Source organism: Lithobates pipiens, unplaced genomic scaffold (assembly GCF_037356315.1).
Source record: "Lithobates pipiens isolate NorthernLeopardFrog02 unplaced genomic scaffold, aLitPip1_a1.2 Scaffold_13, whole genome shotgun sequence".
NCBI lineage: Eukaryota > Metazoa > Chordata > Amphibia > Anura > Ranidae > Lithobates > Lithobates pipiens.
Window position 1 is genome coordinate 5,992,722 of NW_027507718.1, and position 23,835 is coordinate 6,016,556.

Consider the following 23,835-nt stretch of genomic DNA (forward strand, 5'->3'; position numbering starts at 1 on the left):
AATGTGAACCCAGCCTTAATGAGTCTTTGGGAGGCGTGGCGAAGGCTGCACTCTCCAACTCAAGCTTCCTCTAGAGATAATAAAAGATACAATTGGAATGACAGGGGAGACACGCAGCTGCCCTACCCCACCCTGCTGACCCGATGGAATTTGCCAGCCAAATATGTTTGCAAAGCTGGGAAAGTGCAGGGATGCCTGCTCAATAACCCTGCTGCAATTTAATCTCCAAGTCATTCCACGCTCCCGGCTCACACACACACCACCACCCCCCCTTCCGTCAAGTGGCACCCGGGACAGATAGTCCCTGCGCCAGTGGTACGCTACCGATTCCATCTTAAAACCAAACTTTGTAGAGCTTTCCTTACATCTACATCCAGGCTGCCTGATATAACCAATGTCTCTGGATGCAACAATTAACCATGAAAATATCTTCACACGGCAGGCCAAAAATAAAATAAAAAATGTAATACAAAAAAAAAACAAAAAAACATTCCTACTCTGCTAGTTCAATAGGGTGGTGAGAATGTTTGGCCATATCACAAATCTCACTATAGCCTTCATCTTCTAAGCTAGATTATACAGCACAGTACGAACGTTTTAAGCAGGTGTGGAGAAATGCTGACTAGAAGGCTAAAAAAAAAAATAAAAAAATGTTAAACAAAATGCAAAGTGGGCAAACAGAAAAACAAATTTGGTGTGACCACCCTTTGGCTTAAAAGCATCAATTCTTCACTTGCATAGGGATCGTCAGGGATTGTGTAAGATTAGTCAGGTATAGAATTAGTAATTATACCAAGCAGGTGCTAATGATCAATTCCATATGTAGGTTGAAACAGTCACTGAAACTGTAGGTGGCTTAAAACTGGGTGAGGAACAGCCAAACCTGGCTACCAAGGCGAGGTTGTGGAAGAGTTTCATGTCACAGAACAAGCCATAACAAGACTGCACAGCAATAAGACAAGGCATCAGCAAGGTCTCTCCCAAGCAAAGATTTCTAAGCAGACTGGGGTTTCAAAAATGTGCTGTTAAAGTACAAACAGGCAACATTGAAGACCATAGACAGCGGTCAGCCAAGGAATCTTAACGCAGCAGAAGATATGCTTGCTTCCCTTCTACATCAGATGTCAAGCACAACTATTAGCACAAAATTGATGGTAACCAGTGAGCGCCAGGTATACCCACCTGTCTGGAGAAGTATGGCAAGAAGCGGTCTTTAAGAAATGCAGCCAAAAAGCCATGCATCCAACATGGAAACAAGGCTAAGTGACTCAGTTATGCACAAAAACAAAAGCTGGGGTACAGGAAAAAAATAGGATTTTTGTACTCACCATAAAAGCCTTCTCTGAAGTTAATTGACGGACATAGCAGCTCCTCTTGACCTTAGGGTTACATTGCCCCTTTAGTAGAGGGCTAGGCAGAAAGTGTTAAAAACAGCAACACTTGCACAGTACTGCCTGGGGGTGGTCCTACTGGCTATAACCCCTCACACTGCATCCAGCAGCTCAGTTTGTCAAAAACAGTACAAACAGAAATAGGAGGGGTGGGTGCTGTGTCAATGAACTTCAGAGAAAGGGATTTTACGGTGAGTACAAAAATTCTATTTTCTACATCGTACGGACACAGCAGCTCTTCTTGACCTTAGGGACATGCGCAAGCAGTGTCAAACAAACGAGGGGTAGGAACAGCAAACTAACTCCACCCATAACCACCAGAGCTCAGAGGAATTGCAACCTTATACAGCCGCCTGCAAAACCTTGCAGCCGAAGCAAGCATCCAAAGATGCGCTCACATCAACCTTGTAAAACTTAGTGAAAGTGTGGACGGACAACCAGGTCGCCACCTTACACACCTGAGACAGACGCTTGATGTCAGAAAGCCCAAGAGGTACCAGTTGCCCTGGTAGAATGCACAGTGACAGGAATGGCATAAACCTGAACTACAATCTGATCCAAGAGATGGTGGCCGATGAGACCAGCCACGATACAAACAGCAAGTTTGACCTCCGAAAAGGAGCCATAGCAGAACGATACACCCGCAGAGCCTGGACCACGTTCAAGGAATACAAAGCCACCTCTTTTGGGTGTGACGGCCGAGGACATAAGGACACAATGGCCTCATTTCGATGAAAGGCCGAAACATTGGCTGCGGACAGAGCGCCGTCACATGCACAAGCCACCCACCATGTACCCACTGAACAAGTGGCGCGCATTAAAACCCTTACAAAAACACTTTTGAACATCTTCATAAAGGCTGAGCTATTCAAATAGTTGTGCACAGTTGCACAAGTGTACACCCAACATGATGCACATACAGGGCCTTGAGCAATTTTTACAGCTCAGTAGATGATCAAGTGTGCATCTAGCAAGGTGCATATACTGGGCCTAAAACACCCTTTACGACAAGAAGTTTGCCTATTAAACACCCCATGTTAAATCGCAGGATCAGCCCCAGTCAGAGTTGGCCCTACCATGTGTACCTTAAGGATGGGTGCTTCAAAAAGGGTTCTCCCTGTACGCTAGACCCAAGGTAACACCAGGGGCTTGTAATGGAGAAGCCCAAGAGTAATCCAATTCCCCCCCCCCCCCCTTTTAAAAAATAAAAATCCAAACCCACAAAACCATATGGCAGGAGGTGAATCAATTGCACAGGTCATATTTTGCTTCAAGTTCTGGTACCACAGTATAATCAGCAAATACAATTTCAGCTTAGTAAAAGAAAGGAGATGCAATTTTTCTCTTTACAAGTGAACATAGTGCCCAACATACAAAGCAAACCTTACATTTTAACAGCATACTTACGCTCGGTCACTTCCACTGTGTCTATCAAACTCGCGCCTGCCCCTTTGGTTGTCAGTTTCCACGTTCCTTGGGAATCCACCTCTTCCTCTGCCACGTGAGCCCCCTCTTTGGTTTGTAACCCAACTTCTGACTTGCCTATCTTTCTCAAAGCTTTGGTTTGCAAAAGAAAAAAAAAAAAAAAAAAAAAAAAAAGAAGTTAAAGAAAAGCCATCTACTCAGTGTTAAGTTATTTAAACATCTCAGTTGGGGGAAGGAGCACACAGCCAATTTTTTTTGCCCGATTTGCATTGCAAAGTTGCTATAAAACAGCTCTCACGACTGATTGTCAAAAAGGTGGTTCAGAATTCAAGCTTGTTCAAATGTAAACAATGGTAAAATAGTTAACCAGGCAAACAGCATTTCCAGAAGGAGAGACCAGAAATATTAATCTACAACCTTCATGCGAGGCAAGTGGAGAAAGTCATGATGCCAAAGAGTTTCCAGATAGAAGACAGGAAGCTCTGCCTAAGTGGCTTAAACTAGGGCCAATTTCTATTTACTTTAAAATATTAGGTCTGCTTTAGTAGTCTAAGACCACAACTGGCTCTGGTATACCTGGAAGACCTACTAGGCTAAGCTTAAGCGGCTAAAATAATCTTAACGGTTCCACTTCAAACATACACAGCATTCCCTTTCAAAATCTCCACCAACCCCCCCATTTGACATACTTGTCATTGCTGTAATCCATGTTTTTTTCAATGATATTTGGACGAAATTCCCTGAATGCCATCCTGCGTTCTGTTCTGTCCACTTTCACTTCAGCGCCGTTGTTTTCATTCTGAGTTACCTTCTGTAAAGTTGGTTTTGGAGCACGCTTCTGGTCTAGAGGGGGTCAACTAGTTAGAGGACACTCAAAGCATTTCTACACTCAAAAACAAAAGTGTAATGTGACCAATTTTCAGATTTGGTAGCTGCATCAATTCTTTGCAGGCTTTACCCTTTGATTTTCACCCAGTAATACTGCCACCACTATGGCCTAAGGCAGGACTCAAACACCAGGTTGCCATTTGACCAAAAGATTTGAGCTAGCACCTGGGCTGCCGCCTGCATGCCCACCCCCCCCCCCCCCCCCATACTCCGCTTTGTACCCCGGGTTCCACTTGCCCATCTGCGGGCCCAGCATACTGGGTAGAGGAGAGTGGACACCTCCTTTCTAGATGGCATGAAAGTGATGTGTGCTGTCATTTCCAGGTCCCCGTTGACAGTTTCAGCAGCCATCAAGGCTGGGAAAGAATGTAATGCAGTGCGAAGTGCATTGCATTCAGTGGATTAAAGGGATACAAAAAAAAAAAAAAAAACACACCCAACACATCACATGTGAAAGTTACACCCAAGCACCTCCAACTGTTGCAGAACTACACATCCCATGAGGCATTGTAAAACTGACATTCACAGACATGACTGGGCATAATGGGAATTTTAGTTCCTGAACTGGAGGACCATAGTTTGAAGACCCCTGTTACATGTTACACTTGTATGATTTTGTTAGTTTTTTTTTTTACTTGGCTCCTAGATTCAAAGCAAATTTGTCAAGCACTGTCCTAAGGTGATAACTCACTAGGAAAACTACAGAGGAGCAGTGTAGTCAACTTGGAACAGGACAAGATCCCCTTAATCTACCATAGCATGAGAGGGGTTGAAGTTCTGTAGTCCTGAGAAATGAGGAACAGCACAGAAGTTTAGCTGACAAGATTGGTCCTCATCTAACAGTATGTACTTTATATACATTTTATATTTCACACCTCAATTTGATAAAAATTTTTAGAAATTTGAGTCAAAAAGTAAAAAAACGTACTTTAGATTCATTACAGTGGTATATTTCAAGCGTTTCTCTTAATTTTGATTGTGGCTCACAGCTAGTGAAAACCCAAAATTCGGTACCTCAGAAAATTAGATTGTGAAAAAGTTAGATTATAGACTCAGTGTCACACTAATCAGCTAATTAACTTGAAACACCTGTAAAATGTTTTCTGACCCTTTAAATCAGGGGTCTCAAACTTGTGGCCCTCCAGCTGTTACAGAACTACAATTCCCATGAGGCATTGCAAGGCTGAGGGTTATAAGCATGACTCCCCATAGACGGAAGCATGGTGGGACTTGTAGTTCCGCAACAGCTGGAGGGCCGCCAGTTTGAGACCCCCGCTTTAAATGGTCCCTCGGTTTGGTTCAGTAGGTTACACACTCACAGGGATGACTGCCGACTTGACAGTTGTCCAGTAGATAGTCCGTGGAGGGTGTCAATGAGGGCAAGTCCCAAAAAGCTCATTAAGAAGCCGGCTGTTCAGAGTGCTGTATCCAAGCATATTAATGGAGAGTTGAGTGGAAGGAAAAGTGGTAGAAAAAGGTGCACAAGCAACAGGGATAACAGCAGCCTTAAGATTGTGAAGCAGAGGCCATTCAAGAATTTGGGGGAGATTCACAAGGACAGGACTACAGCTGGTGTCAGTGCGGCAAGAGCCACCACACAGACGTGTCCAGGACATGGGCTAAAACTGTCGCATTCTTTGTATCAAGCCACTCCTGAACCAGAAATTTACCTGGGCTAGGAGAAAGGAGGAAAGGGACCGGACTGTTGCTCAGCAATTCAAAGTCCTTTTTGGATTAAAGAAAATTTTGCATTTCATTTGCAAATCAAGGTCCCAGAGTCTGGAGGTAGAGTGGAGAGGCAAAGAATCCAAGCTGCACAAGGTCCAGTGTGAAGTTTACGTCAGCGATGATTTGGGGAGCCATGTCATTTGCCATTGTTGGTCCACTGTTAAATCAAGTCCAATGTCAGCACACCCTCTACTAGGAAATTCTAGAGCATGCCAGGCTTCCCTGTTGACCAGCTTTAAAGGAGAGAATGTCATTTTCCAGCAGTACTTGGCACCTTCTCACACCGCCACAAATACCAATACCTGATTTCATGTTCATGGCATCACTGCTTTATTGGCCAGCAAACGTGCCCAACCTAAACCCCATAGAGAATCTGTGGGGTATTGTCAAGAGGAATATGACACCAGATCCAACAATACAGATGAGCTGAAGGCTGCTATCAAAGCAACCTAGGCTACCTCAGCAGTGCCAAAGGCTCATGAACTATGCGATGCTGCATCAATGCAGTAATTCATGCAAAAAGGAGCCCCAAACACATACTGAGTGCATACTATAATGTACATTGACACTTCAAGTAGGCCAACATTTCTTTATTAAAAAAATTTAGTGAGCCTTATGTAATATTCAAATTTTGAGATACTGAATTTTGGGTTTTCACCAGCTGTAAGCCAAATCAAAAGAAATTCTTGAAATATATCACTGTGTAATGAATCTATAATATACAAGTTTTGCCATTTTGAATTGCATTACTAAAATAAAATTAACTGATATTTTAATTTTACACACAGTGCAGTAGAGGACCCAAGTAGGGGGGGAGCATAATGTGCTGGAGATACCAGTAAAACCTTGGACTGCGAGTATAATTTGTTCCAGAAAAATGCTTGTAAGCCAAAGCACTTTTATACCAAGTTTCCCCATAAGAAAATGGAAACTCAGGTGATTCGTGCCACATCCATTTATTCTTTAGCTTTCAGTTTATAGTCCATATAAAAAGATAGCAATGTGATATGGTTACAAAACCTACAATGTCCATTCACAAATGGCAGTCTCCACAAGAGGATTAGAAGCAAAATCCAGCAGGAGCTACAGAGTATTAAAGAGGAAGTAAACCCTGATGGGTTTACTTCCTCTTTTTTTCCCCTGCAAAGGTAAAGCATAATGGACTACTATGCATCGCATAGTAGTCCATTATGTGTCCCTTACCTGACACAGGAGCCAGCAAAGTCGGCGCTGTCCCCTGTAGTCCGCCGCATCCATCTTGCTGGTGGCGTCTCGCAGCTCCGACGAATGACAGCGGCGAAGCCGCGATGACGTCACTCCCGCGCATGCGCACGGGAGTCGCGTCTCGCAGCTCCGCCGCTGCCATTCGGCGAAGCCGCGATGACGTCACTCCCGCACGAGAGTTGACAAATTAGGCAGATCCATTCTTGGACTTGCCGCATTTAGTGCGCCTGCGCGCCGCTGTCTACGGCGCATGCGCCGTAGACAGCGGTGCCCATTTTCGGGCAAATATCTCCTAAACCATATAGGTTTAGGAGATATTGCTTGGACCTACAGGTAAGCCTTAATCTAGGCTTACCTGTAGGTCAAAGTGGTTTGAAAGGGTTTACTTCCTCTTTAAAGAGAAGAGAGGTGCCTGTAAGTGCAGCATTACTTTTAATTACATTTAATTACGGTACAACATTTAAACTCTGTTCACACTGGGATGACTTGTCAGGCAACTCAGCCACCTGACAAGTCATTTTCTGTACAATGGAACCGTTATAGGAGTGACTCAAGTCACTCCGACTTAGAAAAAGGTTCCTGTACTACTTTGGGGGCGACTTGCATTGACTTCTATACAGAAGTCATTTTGAAAGTCATTGCTGATGTCGTGTGCAGGTCGCCCGAGGCAGTCGTGCTGCCTCAGTGTGAACTGGCTCTTAGCATTTCACGTTGATTAAAACAGGCACATCTAAGCATGCAGGCATCTGGGGTAAAGCAGTCCACTTACACCATCCTCCACACCACCAGCTCACCACTGTCAGTCCAAAATCGTGACCAGGAAGACTACCCTAAAAGCAGGGCTGAGAAGGGATGACGTTTATGTCTATGCGGACAGCTTTACACCAGATGCCTGCATACTTAGATGTGCCCGTTTTACTAAACCGTGTGAATTGCTAAATGCTGTACCTGCTTTAACCAACCATATTGCTACACTAGAGGCACTTCTCGTTACATGATGCTACTTGTGTATCAACATACCGCTTGTATATCAAGTAAAAAATAAATAAAAATTGCTCATCTTGCAAAACATTCTCAAATCAAGGTTTTACTGTAGTTGCCTAGCATACAAGAGGTTACACTGAATGGAAAAGTTTTAAGACTGTTTGGCACCTCCTGAGTGCATTAAGTTACATTTGCATGGATGATCAACACCAGTGTGAAAGGCAGCATCAGGAATCTGCAATTTCCTGCTGCTGTTTAGGCCACCTATGTGTGGCTAGCTGCAGCTGCTGAGCCCTGTACATGTTAGATAACGTGTCGGCAAAGGCCAAAGCTATCCGTGGCTGTCCAGAGCCAGTTATTGCCTGCGGTCATCATTTCTGAATTCAACAAACTAGGACTGTAGCTTATGACTGCAGGCAGTATATATCTAGGACAGGCTACAACAAGTGTGCAGATGAGTAAAGCTTCATGTACACTAGTCTACATTTACTGAGGCCACAGTAAATCACAACAGATTGTCAAATCATTCCTATCCAGATTCTTCCAAATTCAGAAAAAGGGGAGGTTTAATTTCACCTAAACTGCTTAAAGTCTGTATATGATCACATGGGCTTTATTTTGAAGAGTTTAGGAGCTTTGGCAAAAACACCAAAAGCTCCTAAACGCAAGTTAAGAGCTACCAGGAGCTGTACATGAAGCCTAAAGGGTCTTCGCAGATGAACTTCAGTTCAAAGTAGGTAGTACCATACACGTGTAGCCATCATATTTGCCAGGCAATAAGTGCCTGTGTCAATTGTTAGATCAATCTCCTCCTCCCCCCCCCCCCCCCATTCTGGAATTGCTGCACTTCCTTCTGTTACTAGGTGGCCTGGTAGCCGGTGACATTGTATAAGGGCATAGCAAGGACAGATTATGACTGAATAGGGTGTCCCAGTCAATTGGCAGGGGTTTCTTTAAGCCCCATGGCCTGCTAGGAGAGCCTTTTTGGGTGGAGTCAGAAGCAGGAGATCAGCGCAGGCTCCGGACTGCAGGCTTGTAGCCCAACCAGAAGTAGTTCAGCTGGACAGGGAACCAGCTGTGGTCAGAGGTAGAGGGGAAAGCCGTCGCCACTAAGGGACCATTCACCTTGTTAATCGGAGACCACTGTGTAAGCGGAGGACGGTGAAGAAAACCTCAGCAAGTGCCACGTCAAGGACCCAGCAGGACAGCAGAGGTGATTCTTGGAGCAGCGAGTGCCAGGTCAGGGACCTAGTGTGTCAGCAGAGGTGATGCATGAAGAGGATCTGAGTGCCAAGCCAGGGACCCAGCAGGGGTGACACTTAAAGATACCGAGTGCTAACAGTAGAAGAGCTCAGGAGAGCCAGTGGCCATTGGATCTGAAGTCTAGTGAGACTGGGTTCAGTGAGTGAAGACCCAGTGTGAGCAATTGTGTAGTAAGCGGAGAACTGTTAGTGTTGCAAATAGTTGAATTGTCGAGTGTTGCCATTGGAGACAGTCCTACCTATACAGAAGTGGTGTCTGGCTGGAGGGAAGGAGGAGAAGGAGGAGAAGGAGGAGAAGGAGGAGAAGGAGGAGAAGGAGGAGAAGGAGGAGAAGGAGAAGGAGAAGGAGAAGGAGAAGGAGAAGAAGGAGAAGAAGGAGAAGGAGAAGAAGGAGAAGGAGAAGAAGGAGAAGGAGAAGGAGAAGGAGAAGGAGAAGGAGAAGGAGAAGGAGAAGGAGAAGGAGAAGAAGGAGAAGGAGAAGGAGAAGGAGAAGGAGAAGGAGAAGGAGGAGAAGGAGAAGAAGGAGAAGGAGGAGAAGGAGAAGGAGGAGAAGGAGGAGAAGGAGAAGGAGAAGAAGGAGAAGGAGAAGGAGAAGGAGAAGGAGAAGAAGGAGAAGGAGAAGGAGAAGGAGAAGGAGGAGGAGAAGGAGAAGGAGAAGGAGGAGAAGGAGGAGAAGGAGAAGGAGGAGAAGGAGGAGAAGGAGGAGAAGGAGAAGGAGAAGGGAGAAGGAGAAGGGAGAAGAAGGGAGAAGAAGGAGAAGAAGAAGAAGAAGAAGAAGAAGGAGGAGGAGGAGGAGAAGGAGAAGAAGGGGTTAACACTAGGGGATGAGCAAGGGGTCAAGTGTTCCCCAGGAAGGTGTAGTGACTAAAAGCAGATCAGTCTACTCCCCTGACAGAATGGGGACCCGTCTGTTTACATTGACAGATACCCGGTCTCAGGAGCGATCACGAGTGTCTGGCGGACATTGCGGATGCATGCATCGGTTCCAGCGTTGCACTGCGAGCGTGCCCCCTAGAGGTCTTAAAGCAGCCGATGTACAATGACAGCGATTCGCCCAGGAGAGCAAACCTACCATGGTACAACTGCGGCTGCTTGTCTTTAAGTGGTTACTTTTTTTTTTCTCTTAATTAGACGCATTACATGTGACAATCTGTTTAGTAGTTGGTCATAGAAATAAGATAACTGACAGGTTTGGCTTGAGTGGATACTTCTCAAACAAATGCCGTTGGATACAATTGGGACATAGACACCGTTGTTTCTATTCAGCAGACAGTTTGAGCAGCATATTGTCTATAGCTACAGTAAACAGGCAATATATAACCTATGGCATGTATGATGGCAGAGTGCATCTCTAATTGAATGACAGATGTCTGTTAGTCGGTATTGGTAAACCACCTGAGCTATATAAAAAGGTTACCAGGCATAAGCTTGACGAGACTTGCATCATGCCTTAAGACCAGAAGGAAGAAGCCAATGAGCCAAGGAGGTGCCTGATCTAAAGAAGCCCCATTGTCAGATCATGAACACAGTAACTGAATTTAAGGAACTTTCAAGCGTATCTGTTACAGACCATAGTTTCTGCTCATTTGCTAGGCATCTTGCTATAGACAACTGTCAGCCTTGTACTGTATTTCTAATATTGTAATAGTTTTGCATGTACAGGATTTTTGTTCAGTAAAAAGCACATTTAAACACTGTACAGGTCTGAAAATCCTTGCTTATGCCACAAAGTAAACTTGCTAGATAGACGCAAGCAAAATACTGCTGTGATTGGCTTCTGATAGCAATACCAATGTACAGAGCTGCTCTGATTAGCTCTGTACAGTGCCTGAACCTGAATTTTCACAGGCATTAAGGGTCCATGTATGTTGGGCTTAAATGCTGTTTCTACAGTTTTGTAGTAGAAGCTCAATGTTACATAGTAGGTGAGGGAAAAAAAAAAAAGTACAAGTCCAACCTACATACGTGATTATGTCAGTATTGCAGCATGCAGGGATATACAATGTATCATTCAGGTGCTTATCCAAGTTTCTTGAAACCATCAATGCCCCCACTGAGACCACCGCCTGTGGAAGGGAATGACACATCCTTGCCGCTTACAGTAAATAACCCTCTACATAGTTTAAGTTTAAACCTCTTTTCTTCTAATATTAAGAAGTGGCCAAAAGTCTTGTTAAACTTCCTTTTGCAAAAAAGTTTTATCCATATTGTGGGGTCACCAGTATGGTATCCTATATTTCCGTGCACATTAGGGCATTTTGCGGCATATTTCAAGGACAGTTTTGTAGCAGAAAATGTAAAAAATAAATGTATGCCACTTTTTCAGCCAGAGATTTTGGCATTTTTCCCTGCTCTTAGTGTGCATGGACCCTAAACAGGCACAATGGTTGCCTGATGGCGCTTTATCCAACACCATTTATAAACAGCACCCGGGAAGTATCCATTCAGCAGTACATAGGTAGCCAAGTGGTTAAGAAAACAGTCTGTTGCAGTGGCTTTGTATTGCAACACAAAAAAATAAAAATAAACATCTGGAAGCATTTGAAAATGAGAGCCAATACAAAAACATTAAAACTCTATTAAAAGCCTTGTCATCCATTTCTTTCAATGGAGGCATTATTTTGATCCTCTTACCCAAGTGCATGGTCCATCCAGAAAGTGCTCACCACGCTTCACTTTTTTCCACATTTTGTTATATAGCCTTATTTCAAATGGGATTAAATTATTTTCCTCAAAATTCTACAAACAAGACCCCAAAATTACAATGTGAAAGAAGTTTAAAATCCACCACATGTACAGAAGTAGTCACAGCCTTTGCTCAATACTTTGTTGAAGTGCCTTTGGCGCCAATTACAACCTCAAGTCTTTTTGCATATGCTGCTACACGCTTAGCACACCTATTTTTGGGCAGTCTTTTCCATTCTTTGCAGGACCTCAAACTCAATCAGGTTGGATGGGGAGAGTCGGTACACAGCCATTTTCAGATATCTCCAAATGCTCAATAAGTGTCAAGTCTAAGCTCAGGCGGGGCCACAAAGTAATTTACAGAGCTGTCCCATAGCCAACTCCTTTGTTATGTTGGCTGTGTGCTTAGGGTTGTTGTCCTGTTGGAAGATGACCCTTGCTCCAGTCTGAGGTTGAGTGCTCTGGAGCAGGTCATCAAGGACGTCTCTGTACATTGCTGCATTCATCTTTTCCTCAATCCCGACTAGTCTCCCAGTTCCTGCTGCTGAAAAACACCAAAGCATGATGCTGCCACCCCCATGCTTCACTGTAAGGATGGTATTAGCTAGTTGATGAGTGGTGCCCGGTTTCTTCCAGACATGACACTTGCCATTCAGGTCAAAGAGTTCAATCTTTGACAATTTGTTTCTCATGGTGGGAGTCCTTCAGGTGCCTTTTGGCAAACTCCAGGTGGGCCGTCATGTGCATTCTATGGAGGGGCTTCCGTCTGGCCACTCTACCATATAGGCCTGATTGGTGGAATGCTGCAGAGATGGTTGTTCTTCTGGAAGGTTCTCCTTACTCCAGAGAAATGCTGGAGCTCTGTCAGAGTGACCATTGGGTTTTTGGTTACCCCTCTGATTAAGGCCCCTCTCCCCCGATTGCACGGGTGGGTTTGGCTGGGCAGCTCACTCTAGGAAGAGTCCTGGAGGTTCCAAACTTCATCCATTTACAGATGGAGGCCACTGTGTTTACTGGGAACCTTCAATGCTGCAGAAATGTACATGTGATATTTTCATTTATTAAACATGTAAATGTTTTAAAACAACTTCCTTTCACGCTGTTATTATGGAATATTGCTTGTAGAATTTAGGAAAACTAAATCCATTTTGGAATAAGGCTGTAATATAACAAACGTGGAAACCGTGAACTGCTGTTTATACTTTCCAGATGCACTGTAAATGGGCTACAAGAGTTTTTCAACCTTTAATGTTTTGAATCTCAAGGCACCCAAGTTTAAAGGCTTGTTTGCATGTGAAGTGGGGGGGGGGGGGGGTGGAGGATGGTAAACCACATGGTTCAGCTGTGTTTTTATCAACCCCACTGCTCCCCTGTAGCAGTTATACATATACTGCATCTGCAATTATAACCCTTTTAACATTCAGTGGGCACTGTCTGCTGAACGTGACCCAGTCATGTGAATGGTGCCATGCTGCAACTGCCCCATCTGCATGCATTGCACACAGTTGTAGCATGATGGTGCTGCATTTATGGAGGTTAAAACAGGCAGTGAGGCAATATATTTCCTCCTCAAGCAGGGATGCTTTTCAGAAGTGTGTCTTTGCCCCTGTTGTGAACAAGCCCTAAAAAAAAAAAAAAATTATAAAATATAGAGATATAGAGATATAGAGATATAGAGATATAGAGATATAGAGATATAGAGATATAGAGATATAGAGATATAGAGATATAGAGATATAGAGATATAGAGATATAGAGATATAGAGATATAGAGATATAGAGATATAGAGATATAGAGATATAGAGATATAGAGATATTAGAAAAGCAGTTCTGATCTAACACACAGGCTTTTGCCAATTGCAGACTACTGTCATTTGCATTGCCAGGTGGTTTGCTTGCACTATTGCCCTGTAGAGGGGGTAGGTGGAGAGATCAGGACCCTGGAAGACACCCCCCTTTCTCTGTTCATTCCCCCGATTGAGCTGCCAGTGTGCAGATGTACAATTCAGGGCTCTGCCGGTCTATCTATACAGGGTTGAGCTCCAAACTCTACATCCTTACAATGGAGCTTGATTTTTCTCAACCAGGATGTTGTACCCCTCCCCCGGACCTCATTCCGACATCCCAGTTGAGAACAGCTGGTCTACAAGGTATGGCCAACACATCAAGCAACATTTACCAAAGCGGCACAGTTTTACTACATAGGCAATTTTCTTGAAAGGATGAACTTAAAAGGCTTTACAAGTCAAAAGCTCTGTTGACGTCATCCAAAACAAGAATGTAGCCTGCATTTGTCAACATCTATGGATTCATGCAGTGTGAATATCAGCAAGAATGAATTTGAGGATAAAGCTCCATGACCATTTACATGTCACACAATTCACCAACATTCAGTAGCATGAGGTTTCATTTATTGCTGTTAACATACCTGGTGCTGCTGTAATGGGAACTACTTGAATCTTCCTTTCCTTTTGAGATTCCTTTTTGTTTCCTTGTTGGTTACCTGACTTTTTGGCAGCTGGTGTCTCCTTTTTCTTACGCTTGGTAACCTCAATTGATGCCTGATGCAGGAGATCCAAGGGGTCACAGTCATCGTCTTGAAGCTGAAGGAAGCGGTTCTCCACCGCACAGCCAAAAGCTTCCTGCATGGTGATGCAAACAGGGCCGTCTTGCACTGGCTTCATGACTGCTGTGAAGAGACATTCCAGATATTACATATTTACATCCAACACATTTAGAATAAATGTACAACTCCTGCGCTGTCAAAAAATAAAGCTAGGGGTAGACTGCAAACATCTGGTAAGCTGATCCTTAACAGATAGCGAGGTAAAAAATAAAAATAAAATAACATTTTTTTAAAAAAAGGGTAAATAATCGAATTTGCGCTGTGAAAGGATAAAAGGGAATAAAGTGCAATAAGGGGGTATAGACAACAAATTGCCATGTGCTACAATATCAGGTGGGACTAAAACAATTCCAACAAACAAACATACATAATTGTGAATGAAATCATAAATTTAATAAAAAACAAATCCGTGAAAACAGCATTTAGAATAACATAGCAAGAGTCCAGTGTGCATTTCTGAATCAGAAGTAGAAATAAAATTAAAAAAAGATTTTATAGTGCCAATCTAACAAATACGTTTCAAACAATATTGTGACGGACACAAAAATAGATAATGGATCCCTCCAGTGAAATTGAAAACCAGTGCCTGGTCAAACTTCAGTGACACCTGTGTGTACAAGCCTCTCACCTCTGATGTTGGTAGCACTTCCTTCACTAGCACTTCATACTGAGTGTATTAGCAAAGAAAGTACTACCAACATCAAAGATGGTCCGTCTGAGGGCTACTGCTTGTGACTCATATGCTCAGGTCATTCATTTTACATTGACACTTGTAGCGGTTCGCAGAGGGCAATGAAATGCCTGTGTGAGGAGAGATGCGATGCAGGAAACCACATTGGAATCATGCTGGTTCCTGCAGTCAGTTTGGACGGTGATCCAATCTGGTGTGTCATTAACTTTGTATTGGCACTCTCAACGGTTCACATAGGGCAGTGTGAACTGCCTGCATTTCAGGTGGACTCCCTTGTGCATGCACGGGAATGACATTGCCCCGGCACAGCCAATCAAGCAGCTGAAGATGGCAAACCCAGGCAAAGATGGAAGCGGCTGGGCACAAGGGACAGTGCAGTGCCAGAGGGCTGTGTTTGTAGGAAAGTCTGTCATAATGTATGCCGTGCATTACTAGTACATTATGGCCTAAAGCTGCCAGGAAACACATTTAAAAAATTCATTAACCACCTGCCATCCAGGCCAATTCTGACAGTTTTTTCCTACATATAAAAATTTACTTTTGCTAGAAAATTGCCAAGGTGCCATCTTGGACACTGAACCCTCCTTTCGGCCCCTCATCCAATCACTGCACAAAGCTTGCCACTTCAACCTCCACAAAATACCCCTTCCCAACCTATGACACCACAGAGGTCATAATTCACTCTGTGGCCATCGCTCAACCCCAATTACTGCAACTCCCTCATTGTTCCTCCCAAAATACTAGCTTCCTTTTCCTGGAGTAGCGCGTAGGAGGAGGTGACATCTCCCAAGCCTCTCCCATCCTATGGAACTCACTACCCAAAGGCTCAAAATTTAGTGTCCCGAGCTACTAGCCAGGCCTTAAGGGTTACTCACCACCAGTTGCCCCACTCAACCCCTACCGTGCCCCACCCCTAACGCCACCCTCAAATCTCATGAAAATTCAAGTTAGTCTTACCGGTAACTGGTTTTCCAGAAGTCTTTAAGGACAGCACCTGAGAGATAGATTCCCACCAGACTACAGGAAACCCCTTCCTCCAGAACTTTAAAAGGGAGGCGCCTCGTCACTAGTGGATGTGCCAGTTCAACTGTTTGTCCCCCCCCCCCAATCAACTACAATGCATTGCAAGCCCTGATTGGCTGAAGTAGTGAAAGTTTCAGCCAATCAGGGCATACAGCACCGTCAGTCACGATTGGACACATGACTATCCAATCATGATCATTCCCCACAGTATAAAAAAAGTGTTTTCAATGGCAGGCATTTTCAGTGTTATTTTGTTCTACGGAGTCGATTTTGCCTAGAAAGCAAATCTCCCGTGATGGATTTAGGGTGGATTTCTGAAGATTTAGAATCCATCCTAGAGATTCCAGATGGTTGCACACTTTGGGTAAGTTGTGCTGCAACCTCTTGAGGGGGCAAAAAAAATAAATAAAAAATTAGTAGGTTGTCTAAATAGGAATCGCAGTGATTTCCTGAAGACAAAGCAGGGCTAGAGCTTCCATCATCTTGGTAAAGATCAGAGGTGAGGATGACAGCTCGAATGGCAAGGCCCTGAATGGCAGATGAGTTGCGCCTTCCCCTCTTTACCGCCAACCTGAGATACTTCTGGGACTGGAGTGAGATAGGAATATGCATCCCTTAAAGCCATCAATGCCATGTAACATTCTGGAGTCTGCAGATGACTGAAAAAAAATAAAAAAATTAAAAAAAAAAGGAGAGTCTTGAACGCTGTACTTGACTGATTTGTTCAGAGGTTTTAGACAGACTCCATCTGAATTTTTCCTTTTGGCCTTCTTAAAAAATAAAATAAAAAGGAATAAAAACAGCTGCCGCTTTTCTGGCGTCACTTAGACCACTACACCCTGCTGCATCGGTTCTCTTGAGGACTTCATGACAAGGGCTTTTTACTGGATCCTTTGGGGTATTTGTCACAAGAAATATAGTCATTGGGATTTTTCAGCTTGTGTAGGAGGATGGAAAAGGTTTCTGCATTCGCCTTTAGTTTGTGTGGCCCAATTCCTCCTCCTCCCCTTGGGGTTAAATTTTTTCCCATCGGCAGTCCTGTCTAGAATGGTATCTAGATCAAGGCTAAAGAGGAGATTACCCAAAAACAGAATTCCACAGACCTTGCTCTTCGATCACCTGGCCAAGTCTTCAGCCATAATGCTCTTCTTGCCAAATTTGTTAGGGCTGCTGATCTGACATTCTAATTGCTTTGGCAGAAGCATCGGTTATATAGGCTACTGCAGAGGACAAGGTAGAAAAAGAATCCAAAATCTCCTGTTTGGGTGAATCTGCTACAATATGAGCTTTTAGCTGGTTAACTCATACTCCAGGTTCCTGGCTACATGTCATGGCCATAGCTGGCTTTAAATTGCTCATGACTGATTGCCAAGATCCCGAGCAAAAGATCCATATGCTTATCCATTGGATCCCTTAGGACCCCCATGTCTTCAAAGGCCAGGTTGGTGGATCTAGAGACCTGGGAGAAGGCAGCATCCAGCTTGGGGACTCTTGAGAAAATAGGATTTAATGTCATAACTGCAAAATCCAAAAGGTGCACAGGATTTTACACAAACCTGTTTACGGTTCAGAAACCAAACAGGGACACAAGGCCCATTTTAGACCTGAACAAGTATGTGTTGATACAATCCTTTTGGATGGAGTCTGTCTGCTCAGTAATGACCTCACTCCAGAGGGGAGACTTTCTAGCCTCCATCGATGCAAGAGGCGTACTTGCACATACCAATCTTTCAGCCTCATTAAACGTTCCTACGTTTTGCAGTAGATGAATGTTATTTTTAGTCTGTGGCTCTACCCTTTGGTTATGCTACAACTCCCTGGGGTCCTAGCACCAGTACTGGGTCATGTTTTCTGCTACCCTGCAGGATGGAGGCAATCATTTGGGCAATCCTGTCCTCTAACCCGGGTACGGCTGACGACAGTTCATCCTTATTGATAAAGGGTGAAGCAGCAGCGTTGACTGTAGGCATAATACCAGATAGGCACAGCGGCTCAGATTGCCCAGGAGCCTCTGGTCTCTCAGGGGATATAACACTAGGAATACAACTAGGTTAATCAGGATCTACTGATGACCTGGGGGGTCCTTCCCTGTGGTGTTAGTCCCACTCCTCCTTTTGGAAGACATTCAATGCCACAAAGTTCTTGGGTTTAGTTAAGACACCTCAGAAGGGAGACCCTTTAATAGAGCTCACCAAGCCCCTATGCAACAATCCTGCTAAGCACCTTTAGCCTGCCAAGCAACCTGTTGAGTCACGTGACCCAAGTAAGGAGAAATGAAGCACTGTAAGTGTCTGTTCAGAGCCTGCTGTGTCCCACAGCTGCCTTCCGGAAGCACCACATGCTTGGCATACACAGCTTAAATAAGCTGGGTGTGCGCCGGAAACGTTCTATGCGTGCACATGCATGTGCGTGGTCCCGGCAAGTGGGCGTGACTATTTGTGTACGCCGTAAATCTGCATGCTCCCAGGTAAAGGCTACAGCGCATGTCCAGTGAACCGCCACACACCATGGCCACCTAATTGCTGAGCCCAGGGGCACTCTTGCAAATGCACATGGTGAACCAAGGTAAAAATGGCACTGTAGCGTGCCATCATACAGGTAAAAAACAGCCAGACAAGCAAAAAAAAAAAAAAGTACACTTTGCAAACACCCACCGCTAGCCCAGAACCCCCCGTATAGTCACCACACAGGTGTCCAGCCTTTAGCTAGCTTGACTGATTGTTGCAATCACTGGGCCACCCACAATAATAAAATAAAGGGGTTTCCCTTTCCTGTCCAGGCGCAGGGCCACTTAGGAATTAAGGGCCCAATCTTCACCCTTCACGGTGGGTTCCCAGCACTTACACCTTCAAGGACTGGGTACCCTTTTATGTTTAGGGTCCACTCCCTTGGACCTGTACAGCCCCCTGCAGGAAATTCCTTAGCGCTGTAGTGTCCAGGATTTCCACTCGCATGGTCCAGTGCAAAACCTTGCAAGATCTTGAGTCTTATTTGCACGACTTGGGTACCATTTATCCAAGCATAAAAGCCTGTGTCAAATGGATCCGATTGGTCAATCCCTTGATTCATTTTTGGAAAAGTTTGTGGGACTAGAGACCTGAAGCTCAGAGAGCTCAAACAAACCATGCCATCCACCTTGCACATTGGTTTAAAAAGAAAAACTAAAGTACTCCGTGTATGGGAGGGGTTATCTTCCTGTCTGAAGACCTTTGGTCTACCAGTGTCCATTCACCTAATGAAGTACAACCCAGCAGGCAATGATTAGCCTGTGTCCCATGATGACATTTTTTTATGGAGTCCAAAATGACAGAATGAACTGGAAATATCCTAACCTTAGGCTCACCTAGACTTGCATACATGCAGTTGTGCAGTGGCAGTTCCTTTTTTTCTTCACTTACGACCGAGGGTAATATGCAAGAATCCCATCAACTTCTTCCAGGGATAGTTAAAACATGGAGGGGCCCCACTTTAATGGCCCTTTAATTTGCAGGAATTTCCTCACTTTTTTGGCTTTGGGACAGGAAGAAAGGGTAAATCTCCCCAATGGGACACAGATGGGGGGGGGGGGGGTTACAATGATAACTTACTCTGTCCACTTTAAAGTGGAATTCCATCCCAACACTTACTATGCTTAAAAACATGACCCATTACCTAAAAAAAAAAAAAAAAAAAAAAAAAAGAGAATGCACATATTTAGTCTGCACCAGTCATAAGATCACGTGTCAGTGAGTAGCAGCTGCATGGGAGAAGAGGATGCTTAGCTGAAAATAGTGGGATACAAGATGTCACTCAACAGCTCCCAAAGCTCCATTGCTGTCCGTGCTCCCTCTTCACCTGCAGTTACAACTCACTGACATGGGGGAACCAGGACTGCGAAATCACATGTCCAGACTGGTCTGCAAACATGGCAAAAGACAGCAGCAGGAAAACCTAGCCACTAAGCCTTGAACAATGGAGTGAATGAAGGCTTTCTGTACACAGGTAACAAAGCAAAAAAATACACGCATGTCAAGGTCCACTGAATTATAGAAGACCCAGCTACCACTCATCACATAAGGTGTTGTCACCGTGACCCTTAACAGCATTAAAAAAAAAAAAAAAAAAAAAAAAGAAAAAAAAAAAAAAAAAAAAGGAGCGCTTCATTACAGATACTGCAATCCAAGCTGACTGTAGAACATTGTTTCTTTTTAAGATTAAACAAAATATGAAGTTATTAACAATCACTCTTAAAAAGAAACAATGTTCTACAATCAGCTTGGATTGCAGTTTCACATTATAACCTGGAATGAAGCTATGCTTTTTTTGTTCATGTACACAGGGTTAGGCATGGGGGTGACAAGAGATAGGAGGGACTAGAACAGAAGAGAAAGGGGACACCACAAGAACTTCCAGGTACTTATTAAAAGCAGCAGTCAGATCTTGATGTGTCAATCCGGTCATTGGCGGTGCGATTGTCATACACAAATCATGCATACATAATGAATGGCAAAACATATGGTAGGGGAGAGAAAATTATATATATATATATATATATATATATATATATATATATATATATATATATATATATATATATATATATATATATATATATATATATATATATATATATATATATATATATATATATATATATATATATATATATATCAGGGGTTGACAAATTTGCTTGGAATCTAGGAGCCAGCTAAAAAAGTTAGGAGCCAGGTCCGTGACGGCAATCTGGACCTGTCCCTGGCCTGACATGGAGACGAGTGAGGGGAAGATAGCCCCCAGCCCCCCACCTGTCTCCAAGTCATTGCCCATAGCTCTTAGAGGGACATTTTTAAATTGCATTTTAGTGTAAATATGAGATGTGAGGTCTCTCTGACCCCAGATCTCATATATAAGAGGACCTGTCATGCTTTTTTTCTATTACAAGGGATTTTTACATTCCTTGTAATAGGAATAAAAGTGACACTTTTTTTTTAAAAGAACAGTGAAAAAAATAAAAATAAAAGTTAAAATAAGAAAAAAAATTGTTTTAAACGCGCCCTGTCCTGCCAAGCTTGCATGCAGAAGCGAACGCATATATGAAAGCGGTGTTCAAACCACACATGTGAGGTATCGCTGCGATCGGTAGAGTAAGAGCAATAATTCTAGCCCCAGACCTCCTCTGTAACTCAAAACGTGCAACCTGAAGAATTTTTTAAACGTCGCCTATGGAGATTTTAAAGGGTAAAAGTTTGTCGCCATTCCATGAGCGGGCGCAATTTTGAAGCGTGACATGTTGGGTATCGATTTACTCGGCGTAACATTATCTTTCACAATATAAAAAAAAAAATTGGGCTAACTTTACTGTTGTTTTTTTTATTAAATAAAAATTTTTTCCCCAAAAAAAGTGCGCTTGTAAGTCCGCTGTGCAAATATGGTGTGACAGACAGTATTGCAACGACCACCATTTTACTCTCTAGGGTGTTAGAAGGGGTTTAGGGGTTCTAAGTAAAGGGATGGAGAAAGACTGGCCCATTAGCATTGTTGGTTGTAATTCCAACGGCCACCACAAGAGGGCGCCAGATTCCAGAAGGAACCATAGGATCACAGAAGGCCTCAAAGCCGGGGGCTCAATTACCGGCCGCCTGCGGCGCGACGCGATCGCGCGGGGGGGTCCACGGAGACGGGATACCCCCCAGCTATGCTGCCCCAGGCGCAAGGTCGCTGATTCTAGTCGCCAATGCGACCTGGCGACCGGGTTTTGTCGAGCACTGATATATATATATATATATATAGCAAGTGGCCATTCTTGTCAGGTACAGTCACAGCTGCTTTAGTTTTGATCTGCCAGGCATTTACAGTTGGTTTGATAGTCATGGGCCATAGCCATCAGGTGTACTAGCACTCACTGCTACCAATATAAACACTATTACCAAAGGTACTGGGGCACCTACACACTTTAATGGCATCCCAGTCCGTAGGGTTCAATATGGAGTTGGCCCACCTTTTGCAGCTACAACAGGTTCATCTCTTCTGGGAAGGCTGTCCACAATGTTTCAGTTTAGGGGTGGCCCCTTCCCGTTACAACATGACTGCCCACTAGTGCACAAAACGCCGCCCATAAAGACATGGATGAGTGAGTTTTGGGTGGAGGAACTTGACTGGCCTGCACAGAGTCCAGTCCTCAACCTAATAGAACACCTTTGGAGTGAAGTGAAGCACAGAGAGCCAGGCATTCGCCATCAGCGCCTGACCTCACAAATGTCCTTATGGAAGAATGGTCAAACATTCCCATAGACACTCCTAAACCTTGTGGACAGCCTTCCCAGAAGAGATGAAGCTGTTATAGCTGCTAAGCGTGGGCCAACTCAAAATTGAATCCTACAGACTAAGACGCCATTAACCTTCATGTGTGTAAAGACTGGTGTCCCAATATTTTTGAACAGATAGGTCACAGGTAGAGTATGGGGGAGACAGGGGAAGGCAGTTTAAAGCATGCATGGAAGGTTGTGCCTGGAGGCCACGACCCTGGAAGGTTGTGCCTGGAGGCCACGACCCTGGAAGGTTGTGCCTGGAGGCCACGACCCTGGAAGGTTGTGCCTGGAGGCCACGACCCTGGAAGGTTGTGCCTGGAGGCCACGACCCTGGAAGGTTGTGCCTGGAGGCCACGACCCTGGAAGGTTGTGCCTGGAGGCCACGACCCTGGAAGGTTGTGCCTGGAGGCCACGACCCTGGAAGGTTGTGCCTGGAGGCCACGACCCTGGAAGGTTGTGCATCTATGGGTACAACATTCAGCATCAATTTCTCCCCCCCCCCCCCCCCAAGCTCAACTTTTTAGTGGTGTGCCATATAGATGCTGATCTACCCTGAGACAAGTTATAAAGTTGGTGGGGATATGGTGGACGTGTGGAAAGCTGCTAATATACAGATAAATAGCCCACAAGCAGGAAACAGCTATGGGCTTCCGCAGAACTTTTTTCAGGAGAGGGCATCATTTTAGTCACCCATGCACCTCCCCTTTTCGATAATGTCACTACACCAATGGGGGGGGGGGGCAAGTTTGATAGCACCTCAATGGTGTCACCCCACTGGCGGGTGGTACCCGGGACCACGATAGCGACACAACTGTGCTAAATTTAAGATCCGATCCCCGATTCCAGGAGGCGGCACTTGACCCCCCTTGCCCCTACCTGCGGATGCCCATAGAAACAGCATTTGGTTACATTTCATTCCTCAGATAGACATTGGAGAACCAATCAGGATGCTCCACATAAACTAAACATTCGATACCCATCAGGCCATCTTAGATGAGAGTTCTACCAATTACCACATGTCAGCCCTCCACAATGATTACACACACACACACACACACACACACACACACACACGGCAGGTAACAGAAAGAAAACAATCATTGCAATGGAGACACATGACGCTGAAACCCCCCCAAGCTTGTACAGAACAGCCCGTCCCATACAGCACTCAGCTCACACAACTCCACACGCTGCTTTACGTACACTATCTAAGCCTCCAGCACGGCGCTCATCCCCAGCCTGAACGTCCAAACGTTTAGCAGTCCACTAACTGCCCCTTACCAAGGTTCATACTGCTGTCAATCAACCGTATACTCCGCCCCTTTGACTGCCTATCAGCGAGGCCCCGCCTCTCTACCATCTTCAGCAAGCCAATCATATTGCACGTTAGCTCAGAACAATGTTAACTGTCCAATGAGCACACTTGCCGGCCTGGGTGTGGCCTAAAGATCTCGTCAGGAAGTAAAAGCTGAGACGCCCCCAGCGTGTACAGTCGTCCAATAGGCGGTCGGATATTGGCTTCTAAATAATTAATCAGGAGGTTAGGTGGCGCCTGTTTGTCAGTGCACGTGGTTAGGAATTGTGTTAAAGCTATGGGGAATGCAGTGATGTTTAGTACTA

General features: G+C 44.5%; 1 protein-coding gene across 5 annotated transcripts in view; it reads right to left on the reverse strand.

The window, feature by feature from the left end:
• Positions 1-23,616, reverse strand: part of HABP4 (hyaluronan binding protein 4) — a 43,256-nt gene extending 19,640 nt beyond the window's left edge. For 2 of the 5 annotated variants that reach the window (XM_077474799.1, XM_077474797.1), the window contains exons 1-4: positions 23,497-23,616; positions 14,017-14,277; positions 3,506-3,659; positions 2,799-2,948 (exon numbers count right to left, since the gene is read on the reverse strand). In XM_077474799.1, coding sequence (XP_077330925.1) covers positions 2,799-2,948; positions 3,506-3,659; positions 14,017-14,277; positions 23,497-23,593 — 662 coding nt within the window. In that variant the 5' untranslated portion in view covers positions 23,594-23,616. Of the gene's footprint in view, positions 1-2,798; positions 2,949-3,505; positions 3,660-14,016; positions 14,278-23,418 lie in introns of all 5 variants that reach the window. The other 3 variants (XM_077474798.1, XM_077474800.1, XM_077474801.1) reach the window with 3 other exon arrangements.
• Positions 23,617-23,835: the final 219 nt, after the last annotated feature.